The sequence below is a fragment of the Chiloscyllium plagiosum genome, unplaced genomic scaffold (assembly GCF_004010195.1).
Source record: "Chiloscyllium plagiosum isolate BGI_BamShark_2017 unplaced genomic scaffold, ASM401019v2 scaf_4901, whole genome shotgun sequence".
Taxonomy (NCBI): Eukaryota; Metazoa; Chordata; class Chondrichthyes; order Orectolobiformes; family Hemiscylliidae; genus Chiloscyllium; species Chiloscyllium plagiosum.
The window spans coordinates 23,216-34,024 of record NW_025214150.1 but is presented as its reverse complement, the minus strand read 5'-3'; the positions used below and the strand labels follow the sequence as shown (position 1 = coordinate 34,024).

Genomic DNA, 10,809 nt, shown 5'->3' with positions numbered 1-10,809 from the left:
GGAAAGAAAATGTTTCAACCAACCTTTGGAATGCTGTCCCTCAGAGCTGTGGGAGCTCAGAGAGGGTGTCCTACAAAAAGCTGAGACGAATAGGTGGTGTACAAGGTAACTGGCCATTTCAATACCTTGTACTCAGCCCAATAGCCATGACCATATTGAGTGGTGGGATAGGTTCAAAGGGCTGAATGGTCTAGTCCTGTTCCAAATTGCTCAGCCAGCACAGCAAGGATGGGAGGGAAGACCAGAGACTGACAACTCCAGGGGTCAGTAGCCAGAGAGACCAAGGGTCACCCCTGTCCTCCCCAAAACCTGTCAACGCAAGGACCCCAACATGGAGAAAGAGACAGCAGCAGATTAAAAATTTATTTATAAACAAACAAAATGTACAGCTACAATCCATTTCTTAATAAAAACATCTCAGCAAAACTCTTAATAAACCCTCCAATCCTGGCACGTGTACAAGAACAGTTTTTTTTTTAAATCATGATTAACCTGGAAAATTGAGACAGGTTCCAAGAGCTAACTGTCCCTTGCTGTGGGATGCTGCTTCTCCAGGTCAGCTCCTCTGCCCACACCAAAGACAGAGATAGAAGGAATGCAGGAGAGAGAGCGCAAGAGAGAACTCCTTCAAAAACAAAATCTTGAGGGAACCGGAGAGGTTTGTATCTCGATTTTTTTAAAAAACCGAAGTGATCTGTTTCAGAACTGGAGGGTTAAAGACCCACAGAAGCAAGCTGCTTTAAAAACCAATCACTCACTCCAATGACCTCCAGGGCCAGAGTGAACCTTCCCAGTTGCTACCCTCCCACCCAACATCCCATAATCTCAAAGGGCCCAGAACACAGATGGACTGAAATATTTGGACACTTTAAATTAGAATTACAGAAAAGGGGATTAACTCAAGCCACCTTGTATTCAGTTCCACTTTTACAAATAAAACCCACTCCACAAGTTACTAACGGCTGATGATAGTCTGCCTTGCCCTATCCCTCCTTAAAACTATAGAGAAAACATGTCTTTTAAACAAAAAACACTAAGTCACAAATCTACAGGTTTATCAAGTGATTAAAAAAATAACAGTCCCAAGCAGTAATTTACATGGCGTTATACAAATGCAATTTCTCGCCCCTTCAATAATAGAGTGATGGCTCTCGTTAAGCTCCTCGGGTGAAGTCTTTTCAAGGGGGTACAAACATCTTCGACAGGGTGAGAGGAGTTCCTTTCTCGCCAGGAGCAGATATAAACTTCATACAAACTCCTTGTTGCTGGTGGCGTTAGATCGGGGTTTGGACTTGGGGTAAGATCGGGGGTAACCATTCTTCTTGGGACACGAGCAACTCAGCATCCCACCACCGATCAGAATGAGGGCAGCGCCTGCCCAATTCACAAAGATGGCAGATCCAAACTCATACCTGGGAAAAAAAAACAGGATCATTACATCTCAATACTGTATTATCCTGGGGGATAGGTCAGTCACTGTATAACACTGGGGTACAGTACTGGTGGGGACAGGCCTGTCACTGTATAACACTGGGGTACAGTCCCAGTGGGGACAGGTCTGTCACTGTATAACACTGGGGTACAGTCCCAGTGGGGACAGGTCTGTCACTGTATAACCCTGGGGTACAGTCCCAGTGGGGACAGGTCTATCAGTGGGAGACAGTAATAAATTAAACAGGGCGTTTGCTGGAGCTGCCTCAGAAGCAGTGCCACAAGAACCTGACGGACTGGTTTGGCAGCAGGTGAACACACTGAGCAGGGCCAATAATGACTGTCACTCAGACTGTGTGGAGTCAATCCTACCCCAGTCCCCTCCCCCCCTCCCCAGAGTAACAGAAAGGGCAATTACTTGGTGTTGACTGGAGTCAGTGGGTTGTAGAAGTCTCGAACTATCTGGTTTCCATACCAAGAGGCACCAATGAGAGCGCAGAGTCCTGGCGAGGGGAGAGAGAGAGAGACTGTTAGTGAGCAGGCAGAACAATTACAGGGAGCAGAGAGCTCCCACACCCACAACTACACGGCCAACCACAACAGGACACCATTCGCAATAAATGAGTTCCTTTGAAAATCATTTGTAAAGTAGGTAAAATGACAAATCTATCGAGCCATGTGGGGATCCACAAACATTCTGCTTTCCGTCAGATGTGTTTTAACTTAATATTTTTAGTTTGGGGTTATTGTGCAGAATACATGCTTCAATGAGAATTATGAATTGGTGACAGAATAACTCCAACTGTTGAAGCTTTTATTTTTACTGAATAATATTTTTATGTCGTCTTTTTGGATTCATTGTACAAAATTGATCAAGATGCCTTTGCACATTTGCAGACAAAGAAATGTGTTCTGAATGTAATCTGCTTTCTGTTATCTTCACTTGTATCGTTTTCAAATAAATGTTCTACAAAATACAAAAAAAATGGGTTCCTTATAAGCACTACTGCAGTTAGGCGGTAGTGTGGGGGTTAATTATTTAAAAAAATAAATGAGTTCCTTCACACAAATAAAACTCCTCCAATTAGAGTGACATTGCCCCCCCCCCCCCTCCCCACCCCACTGTGGGACAGGTTCCTGGGGAGGGGGGTTACATAAAAGACGGAGACAAAGAGTACAAGGTTCAGGGAGGGGGTTCCAGAGATCAGGGTCTAGGCAACTGAAGGCACTGTCCCCAACGGGGGAGCGATGGGGAATCGGGGGATGGTAAAGGGGCTGGAATTGGAGAGGCTGGAGGGGGTTACAGAGATAGGCAGGGGGTGTAAGGGGGTGACAGAGGAGACATGAAACATACAAAACCCTGCCCTGGCAGATTAACAGGGTAGGCACAGAGAGATCTCTGGGTGAGCCCGGGGTGTACCTCAGACCGGGACAGAGGGGCCAGCCACTTCAGACCAAGACAGTGAGGGTCAGGTCACTCAGAAGGACTGAGTGTATCCTTGGAATTCTTCCCCACATCCCTCCCCTCCCCACGCCACGGAGGGCTGTGGAAGCTCAGTCAGAGATTACGTAGACACCAGGCAGGGATCAATGGATCCCAAATCTTGAACAAAGAATGGGAAGTGGGGGACAGTGCTGGAAAATGGCCCTGTGGGGGTAAACACTCATCCCTGGGCCAAGGGAGAGCAGATCAGAGGGGCCGAACTGCCTATTCCCCTGCCCATATCCCTCTGCACATTCCAGTGTAGAAAGACAGCCTCAGAGAGACATGGACACTGGGGATGGGAGTTATACAGAGATGGAAATGTGTTGCTGGAAAAGCGCAGCAGGTCAGGCAGCATCTAGGGAACAGGAGAATCGACGTTTCGGGCATTAGCCCTTCTTCAGGAATCATTCCTGAAGAAGGGCTAATGCCCGAAACTTCGATTCTCCTGTTCCCTAGATGCTGCCTGACCTGCTGCGCTTTTCCAGCAACACATTTCCATCTCTGATCTCCAGCATCTGCAGACCTCACTTTCTCCATGGGAGTTATACCCACAGGCTCACGGACGGGCATGGACACTGGGGACGGGAGTTATACCCACAGGCACACGGACACTGGGGTCGGGAGTTATACCCACATGCCCACGGACGGGCATGGACACTGGGGTCGGAAGTTATACCCACATGCCCACGGACGGGCATGGACACTGGGGATGGGAGTTATACCCACAGGCTCACGGACAGGCATGGACACTGGGGATGGGAGTTATACCCACAGGCTCACAGACCGGCATGGGAGTTATACCCACAGGCCCACAGATGGGCATGGACACTGGGGATGGGAGTTATACCCACAGGCTGATGGACGGGCATGGACACCGGGGATGAGACTTACACCCACAGGCACACGGACACTGGGGACGGGAGTTATACCCACAGGCACACGGACACTGGGGGTGGGAGTTATACCCACAGACTTACCTGCCAGGATAAATGTGATGCCGCCACCCATCGCGATCCGAGACTTTTTGACCTTGTCATCTCCACCGCACTTGGTGCACTTCATACCCACTGAGCTGATGCCCACAGCGAGGACACCAACGACAATACCCACCACCATCAGGGCACGGGTGGCCTGCAGTGAGGCTGGAAGAGAGAAGGAGGGTGTTAGATCAGAGTCAACAGGAAACTCCCAACTCCCAACCACAGACAGCAGCAGGAGGCCATTCTGTCCCTGGGAATTCTCTGCCGTGCTGTCAGAACCGCTTGGCATTTCAACTCCTGTCTGTCTCCCTCCTTTCAAGGGACTTTAAGCGAGACTCAGACTCCATTGTCCCTATCCAATCACGTCATCATCATAAGGCCCTTCAGAACAGATTGATCCCTCCCAGATCCCAGATTTCCACACAAGTGAGTACAGAGACAAGCCTGTCCATAATACAGATGCCACCAGGACAGGTCAGACTTAAATGGGCTAAATGGCCTCCCTTAGTCCTGTACTGGTGTTGGGTGGACTCCCTCAAAGTGTTTTTTTTTTTAAAAAAGAAATGGAATTTAATCAAAATCCACTCCATTCACTTTGGTGTCAAAATGATCACCATTTTGAGCCCTGGGGGCAGCACAGCACAGGCAGGGGGGCTGAATGGCCTCAAAGCAATGGATAAAGTGAGGTCTGCAGATGCTGGAGATCAGAGCTGAAAATGTGTTGCTGGAAAAGCGCAGCAGGTCAGGCAGCATCCAGGGAGCAGGAGAATCAACGTTTCGGGCATAAGCCCTTTCAGCTCAAAGCAATGGATAGTGGGCCTCAGGCAGGAGTGAGGGGATAGCTTGGGGTGGGCTAGGAACCCCTCTGGGAAAGGGGGCTGGGTCTGACAGTGCACAGAGCGATCCCACAGCTGTTTCCTCCAGTGGGGGAAGAAATAAAAACCCACACAAGAGGACAGGGCAGGGTATATGTAAAGGTAGACATGCTCCCCATAGCTGTGGGGGCAGGGGGGGGCCTGAAAACCACACACACACACACACGAGTGTCCAGTCTCTCTCACCCACAACTTGGCACAGGTAATCAGTCATTGTAAAGTAACTGCTTCTCTGAACAAGGAAGGTGTGGTAAGGACTGGTTTAAACCAGAAAGTTCTCTTCCTCACAGGTCACACAGCCTCCCCCTCCCCCTCCCCACAGCAATCAGCATTTTCCAGAAAACCACTTCCAAAACCACAGGCAAATCCTGGGAGGAAGAAGGTGCATTTGAGACAAGCAGAAACTCAATCAAACCACTTCCTCATCGTCTCCCCCACCCTCCCTCCCTAGCAGCGCCTCACTCCACCCTCCCTCCTCACCCAGCCAGCACTCACCCAGCCCGAACCTCACTCACTCCCTCCCTCCCTCCTCACCCAGCCCGAACCTCACTCACTCCCTCCCTCCTCACCCAGCCCGAACCTCACTCACTCCCTCCCTCCCTCCTCACCCAGCCCGAACCTCACTCACTCCCTCCCTCCTCACCCAGCCCGAACCTCACTCACTCCCTCCCTCCCTCCTCACCCAGCCCGAACCTCACTCACTCCCTCCCTCCTCACCCAGCCCGAACCTCACTCACTCCCTCCCTCCCTCCTCACCCAGCCCGAACCTCACTCACTCCCTCCCTCCTCACCCAGCCCGAACCTCACTCACTCCCTCCCTCCCTCCTCACCCAGCCCGAACCTCACTCACTCCCTCCCTCCTCACCCAGCCCGAACCTCACTCACTCCCTCCCTCCCTCCTCACCCAGCCCGAACCTCACTCACTCCCTCCCTCCCTCCTCACCCAGCCCGAACCTCACTCACTCCCTCCCTCCCTCCTCACCCAGCCCGAACCTCACTCACTCCCTCCCTCCCTCCTCACCCAGCCCGAACCTCACTCACTCCCTCCCTCCCTCCTCACCCAGCCCGAACCTCACTCACTCCCTCCCTCCCTCCTCACCCAGCCCGAACCTCACTCACTCCCTCCCTCCCTCCTCACCCAGCCCGAACCTCACTCACTCCCTCCCTCCCTCCTCACCCCGACTTACCTCCTTACACTCCCTCCCTCCCTCCTCACCCAGCCCGAACCTCACTCACTCCCTCCCTCCTCACCCAGCCCGAACCTCACTCACTCCCTCCCTCCCTCCTCACCCAGCCCGAACCTCACTCCAACACTGCCCAGTCCCTCCAGACCTCCCTCGCTGGTCTCACTTGGATTAGCGAGTCACTCCTTCCATTAGAAAGGCAACGAGTTGCTCGGAGATGCCCTCCCAGCCCAGAACCCCCGGTACCTGACACATTCCCCACGCTCAGTGATTCCAGGGCACCACAACATTAGCTGGGGCTGGGGGAGCATGTGAATGGCAATTCTTAGACTGCTGTTTTGCCCTTGGGAAGGTCTGGACTCAGCTGCTAAACCCCAGAGAAAAACTCAATTCCCTGAATCTTGGAGAAGGGTTGACACATGGATTTTAGGAATCGTTGACCGACTGTGGTGCTGGGAATTCACGAGACCACATCCCAGTAAATCGAGGGGGAGTGGTCTCCCCAGATTCCCGTCCTTATAACAAACAGCCAGAGCTGCTCTGCCCCAGGGCGGACCCCAGTTGGTCTTACAAGCCCACCCTCTGCAAGTCACCTGGGTTCCCAGTAACATCCTGCGGGGATGGAAACCTCAGCCTGAAATGGGCCCCACACGTGACTCCAGGCCCAGAGCCTGGCCAGCTCCTCTGTTGCGAGTGAGCACACCAACCCATCTCCAAATGGCCAATCAATGTAGGGTTTCCCATGGCCCCCAACCCCCACCCAGAACAAAAATGTGTTTCAAAAAGAAACAAATAAACCCAAGAGTGTGATTGTGCAACCACTTCATGTGGAAGCTAATCAGGTCACACTGGCAGCCATCTTGGAGAGATAACATCCTGACAGGAAACTGGAAGGAAAAGATCCCAAATTGGCTAACTTTACCATGCTCCCACACAGAGGGGGAATGGGACTCTCACTTTTCACCAGGAAATGATTAGATTCCCTGCAGTGTGGATACAGGCCATTTGGCCCAACAAGTCCATACTGACCCTCTGAAGAGTAACTCACCCAGACCCATTTCCCTCTGACTAGTGCACCAACCCTGTAGGTAATTGAGCATGGCCAATTCACCTGACCTGCACATCTTTGGACTGTGGTAGGAAACCGGAGCAGACCCACACAGACACTGGGAGAACGTGCCATCTCCACACAGAGTCACCCAAGGCAGGAATCGAACCAGAGTCCCTGGTGCCAAGAGGCAGCAGCGCTGACCACTGAGTCATCTATGGGAGATCCACAAAACCATTGTTTGGGTCCCTGGGACTTGTATCGATTCAAGGCAGGGGGTGTTAGGGGCAGATTGAAGCCATTCGGCCAGTCCACGTCAATGCCAGCTTTCAACCAGCCAGAGAAGGGACAGCATTACTCCAGCCATGAGGGTTCAAAGCTCCAATACAGTGCCAATGGAAATGAGGGGCATTAAGTGGCCAACCAGCAACAACCAGGGGAGGTGAGAAAGCTCAGAGACGCCAGGCATCTCCAAATCTCTGCCCAGGCAGTGCCGAACCCTGGAGACAGCCAACCAGCTTGGCCGAGGCTTGAACCCATTCCCCAGACCCAAGCAGAGGGCCCCTCCCAGCCTCTCCTCCCGGTGGGGGTGGGAAGGGGCGGTACAGAGGCCAGCTCCAGCCTGGTTCTCACCCATCCCTGCACTCCCCCACCCCTCCCTCGCCCCAGGCTCTCGCTACTCTTTGGAAAGCAGTCAGGAAAATCAGGATCCACCCAGTCACAATAGGTGGGGCTAGGAAATCTCCTGGTTCTGCGAGGGCAGGGGGGGGGGGGGGGGGGGGGGGAAAGTGTTTTAAACTTCTGGAGGATCTCTTTCTCCCCCACCTCCACAGGGAGTGGGGAAATTTGCCATCAGTTCCTGCTCACGGTGAAATCTTCTCTGCTCCAAATGCCAACTGCCCCAACTGACAGGGCTGCTACCCTTCAGGGGCATGAGAAATCATTGATGCCCCAGCATCACCCTGCCATGCCAGCCCCCCACCACAGTGAGGTGCTGGACTTCAAATCCCACTCCAGCCTACTCTTACGCTCTCCAATCTCTAGCTGTTTATATAACCTCTCCAAATCAAACAGTATTGTTTTATGGTCCCCTTTTATTGTCAGACTAATCTGATCTCCCAACATTGAGGGTTATCAATATTTATGTTTAAAATTCCCTCAGCCTGATAAGATAAAAGCCAGATTCAAAATGGCTCCCAGCAAAAGAAAACAGAACCCAGGAGTTTGAACGTCCCCCACACCTCACTCAGGCATCAGTTACAAGATTTAGTGACCCTGCTCCCCCCCCCCCCCAGAACCAGGGGCTAGATTCAGGGACCCAGACACTGTCAAAAATCAAACTAAGACAACCTTCCCTCTCTCCCCCAGGTGCAGGAGCCACACGGAATACAAACAAAGACCAGTAAACCCACCATTTCAGAAAGTATTTGTGCCAATCCTCAAACAGGTGGACAGAGAGGGAGAGCGTGAGCACGAGAGAGATTAATAGAGGGCAAAGTGGAGGTCATGTACAAAAATAAGCAATAAAAAAAATAATTAAAATCCCCATAAAGTAGATTTAAAATAAACAACTTCAAGAGAAATTAAAAACAGAAGTCTCCAACAAGGCACCAATTCAATACTTTGAGAGAGAGAGAGAGTCTCAGCTCAATCCCCTCAAGTTCTCTTTCTCACACACACAGACAAAGAGGGGGGAAAAAGGAGAGACTGATACAGAAGTAAGGCACATACAGATATAAACACACACACACACACAGAGACAAAAGGAACTAGTTAGGGGTGGGGGGAGAAGAAAGAAAGAGCCCCCACACAGAAATACACAGAGGAAGGGAGACACACAAATATAGACTCAGACAGAGAAAGATAAACAGAGACACAGACAGAAAGAGAGACAAAGAGAGGATGTGAAAGACAGAAACTAATAGAGACACATAGGGACAGAAAGAGAGGGAAATGGGGAATATGAACCAGAGAAAGCAAGAGGGAGACACACTCACTCAGAGACAGAGAGCCAGTCTTAGAGTAAATTACATTCCGCCCTCCTAGACTCACCTCCCAGAGCTAGAATAGAGTCATACACCTTGCACTGGATCTGTCCTGTGCTCTGGTACACACAGTTCATCCACAGCCCCATGTACACAGCCTGAGCTGTGATAATGTTGTCCCCGGCGTAACTAGACATCTTCCACTGGGGCATGATGGTACTCGCTACCAGGGCTATCCATCCTAACAGAGCCAGAGTAAAGCCGAGAATTTGCAGTCCGGAGTTAGCCATGAGGCAGGGGAGACAGGGAGAATCAAACAGCCCGGAGCCCAGCACAAAGAGAAACCTTCCTCAATTCAAACTCCCAGCGACCACGCAGCGCACCGTCACTCCTGGAGCTCTCCAACACCTTCTAACCTGCCCCACCTTCTCTACCTGTATATAAAAACCAGAGGGGAGGGCTTCGGGAACGCGCCCCGCCCCCCCTCGGGGACGCGCACCAGGTTTCGATTAGGAAATCAGAGTTTCGTGAGGAACAGAGAAAGAGAACTTCAAACATCATTAAAACCAAAACCCCTTTCTCACCTCCACCGTCTCTGAGCACAAACAGACATCCTGTTCTACCTCCAAAGCCCCGTCAAAACAAACCTCTCAAGAGTTTGCAATAAAACAACCGACGGGGTTGTTCACACGTTAATTATTAAGGGACACACAAATTATCTGCCAGTAGTTCAAATTTAAAAACCCCAACTGTTTGCCTGGAGTGTGGGAGGTTGAGGGGTGACCCTCATAAAACCATGAGGGGTAGAGATAAGGAGAATGGCAAGGGCTTATCTCTAGGGATGGGGGATTTTTTTCAAGACTTGGGGGCTGGTGAGAGGAGATAGATTTAAAAAAAAGAACGTGAGGGGCCAATGAGTGGTTGGTGTGTGGAATGAGCTTCCTGAGGAAGTGATGGATGTGGGGACAGTTACAATATTTAAAGGGCATTTGGAGAAGTCCATGACTGGGAAAGGTTTGGAGGGGTATGGGCCTGGAGCAGGCAGGCGGGACTGGTTTGGTTTGGGGTTAGGGTCAGCACGGACTGGTTGGGCCGAAGGGTGTGTTTCTGTGCTGGCTGACTCTCTTCACATCCCTGTCCAAATGTATTTTAAACATTGCAACTGAACCTGCATCCACCACTTCCTCTGGCAGCTCATTCCACACACAAACCACTCTCTGTGTTAAAAGTTAAGGTCTCTTTTTATATCTTTCCCCTCTCATCTTAAACCTATGCCCTCTAGTTCTGGACTCCCCCACCCCAGGGAAAAGACTTTGTCTATTTATCCTCTCCACGCCCCCTCATGATTTTATAAACTGCTATAAGGTCATCCCCTCAGCCTCCGACGCTCCAGGAAAACAGCCCCAGCCTGTTCAGCCTCTTCCTATAAATGAACTCTCCATTCCCAGCAACATCCTGGTAAGTCTCTTCTGAACCCCCTCCAGTTTAATAATGCCCTTCCTATAACAGGGTGACCAGAACTGGACACAGTATTCCAGAAGAAGCCTCACCAATGTCCTGTACAACCTAAACGTGACATCCCAACTCCAACATTCAAAGGACTTTTAGGCTCTTAAGCTCATTAGGTCATTAGGGGCTGGAGGGGGTTACAGAGATAGGAGAATGTAGGGGCAGGAGGGGGTTACAGAAATAGGGAAGGGGTGTAGGGGGTTACAGAGATAGGGAGGGGTGTAGGGGGTTACAGAGTTAGGGAAGGGGTGTAGGGGCTGGAGGGGGTTACAGAGATTGGGAGGGGGTTGGTACGGGGTCCCTGTGAGAGT

The 10,809-nt window shown here is 51.2% G+C and overlaps 1 protein-coding gene across 1 annotated transcript; it reads right to left on the bottom strand.

Moving 5' to 3' along the window:
* Positions 1–349: 349 nt before the first annotated feature.
* On the bottom strand, positions 350–9,409 carry LOC122547821 (claudin-7-like). The gene is made up of 4 exons (XM_043686398.1): positions 9,057–9,409; positions 3,895–4,059; positions 1,850–1,934; positions 350–1,412 (listed from the first exon to the last, which is right to left on the bottom strand). The coding sequence occupies exons 1-4, from the start codon at positions 9,277–9,279 to the stop codon at positions 1,247–1,249; spliced, it is 639 nt and encodes a 212-aa protein (XP_043542333.1). The 5' UTR covers positions 9,280–9,409; the 3' UTR covers positions 350–1,246.
* Between the last annotated feature and the right edge of the window lie 1,400 nt (positions 9,410–10,809).

Excerpts from the sequence above, each read along its gene's own strand:
- LOC122547821 (XM_043686398.1), bottom strand. The coding sequence starts at position 9,279 with ATGGCTAACTCCGGACTGCAAATTCTCGGCTTTACTCTGGCTCTGTTA. Across the intron at positions 4,060-9,056 it reads CTCTATTCTAGCTCTGGGAG|CCTCACTGCAGGCCACCCGT; the intron begins GTGAGTCTAGGA and ends TCTCTCTTCCAG. Across the intron at positions 1,935-3,894 it reads CATCACATTTATCCTGGCAG|GACTCTGCGCTCTCATTGGT; the intron begins GTAAGTCTGTGG and ends TCCCCTCGCCAG.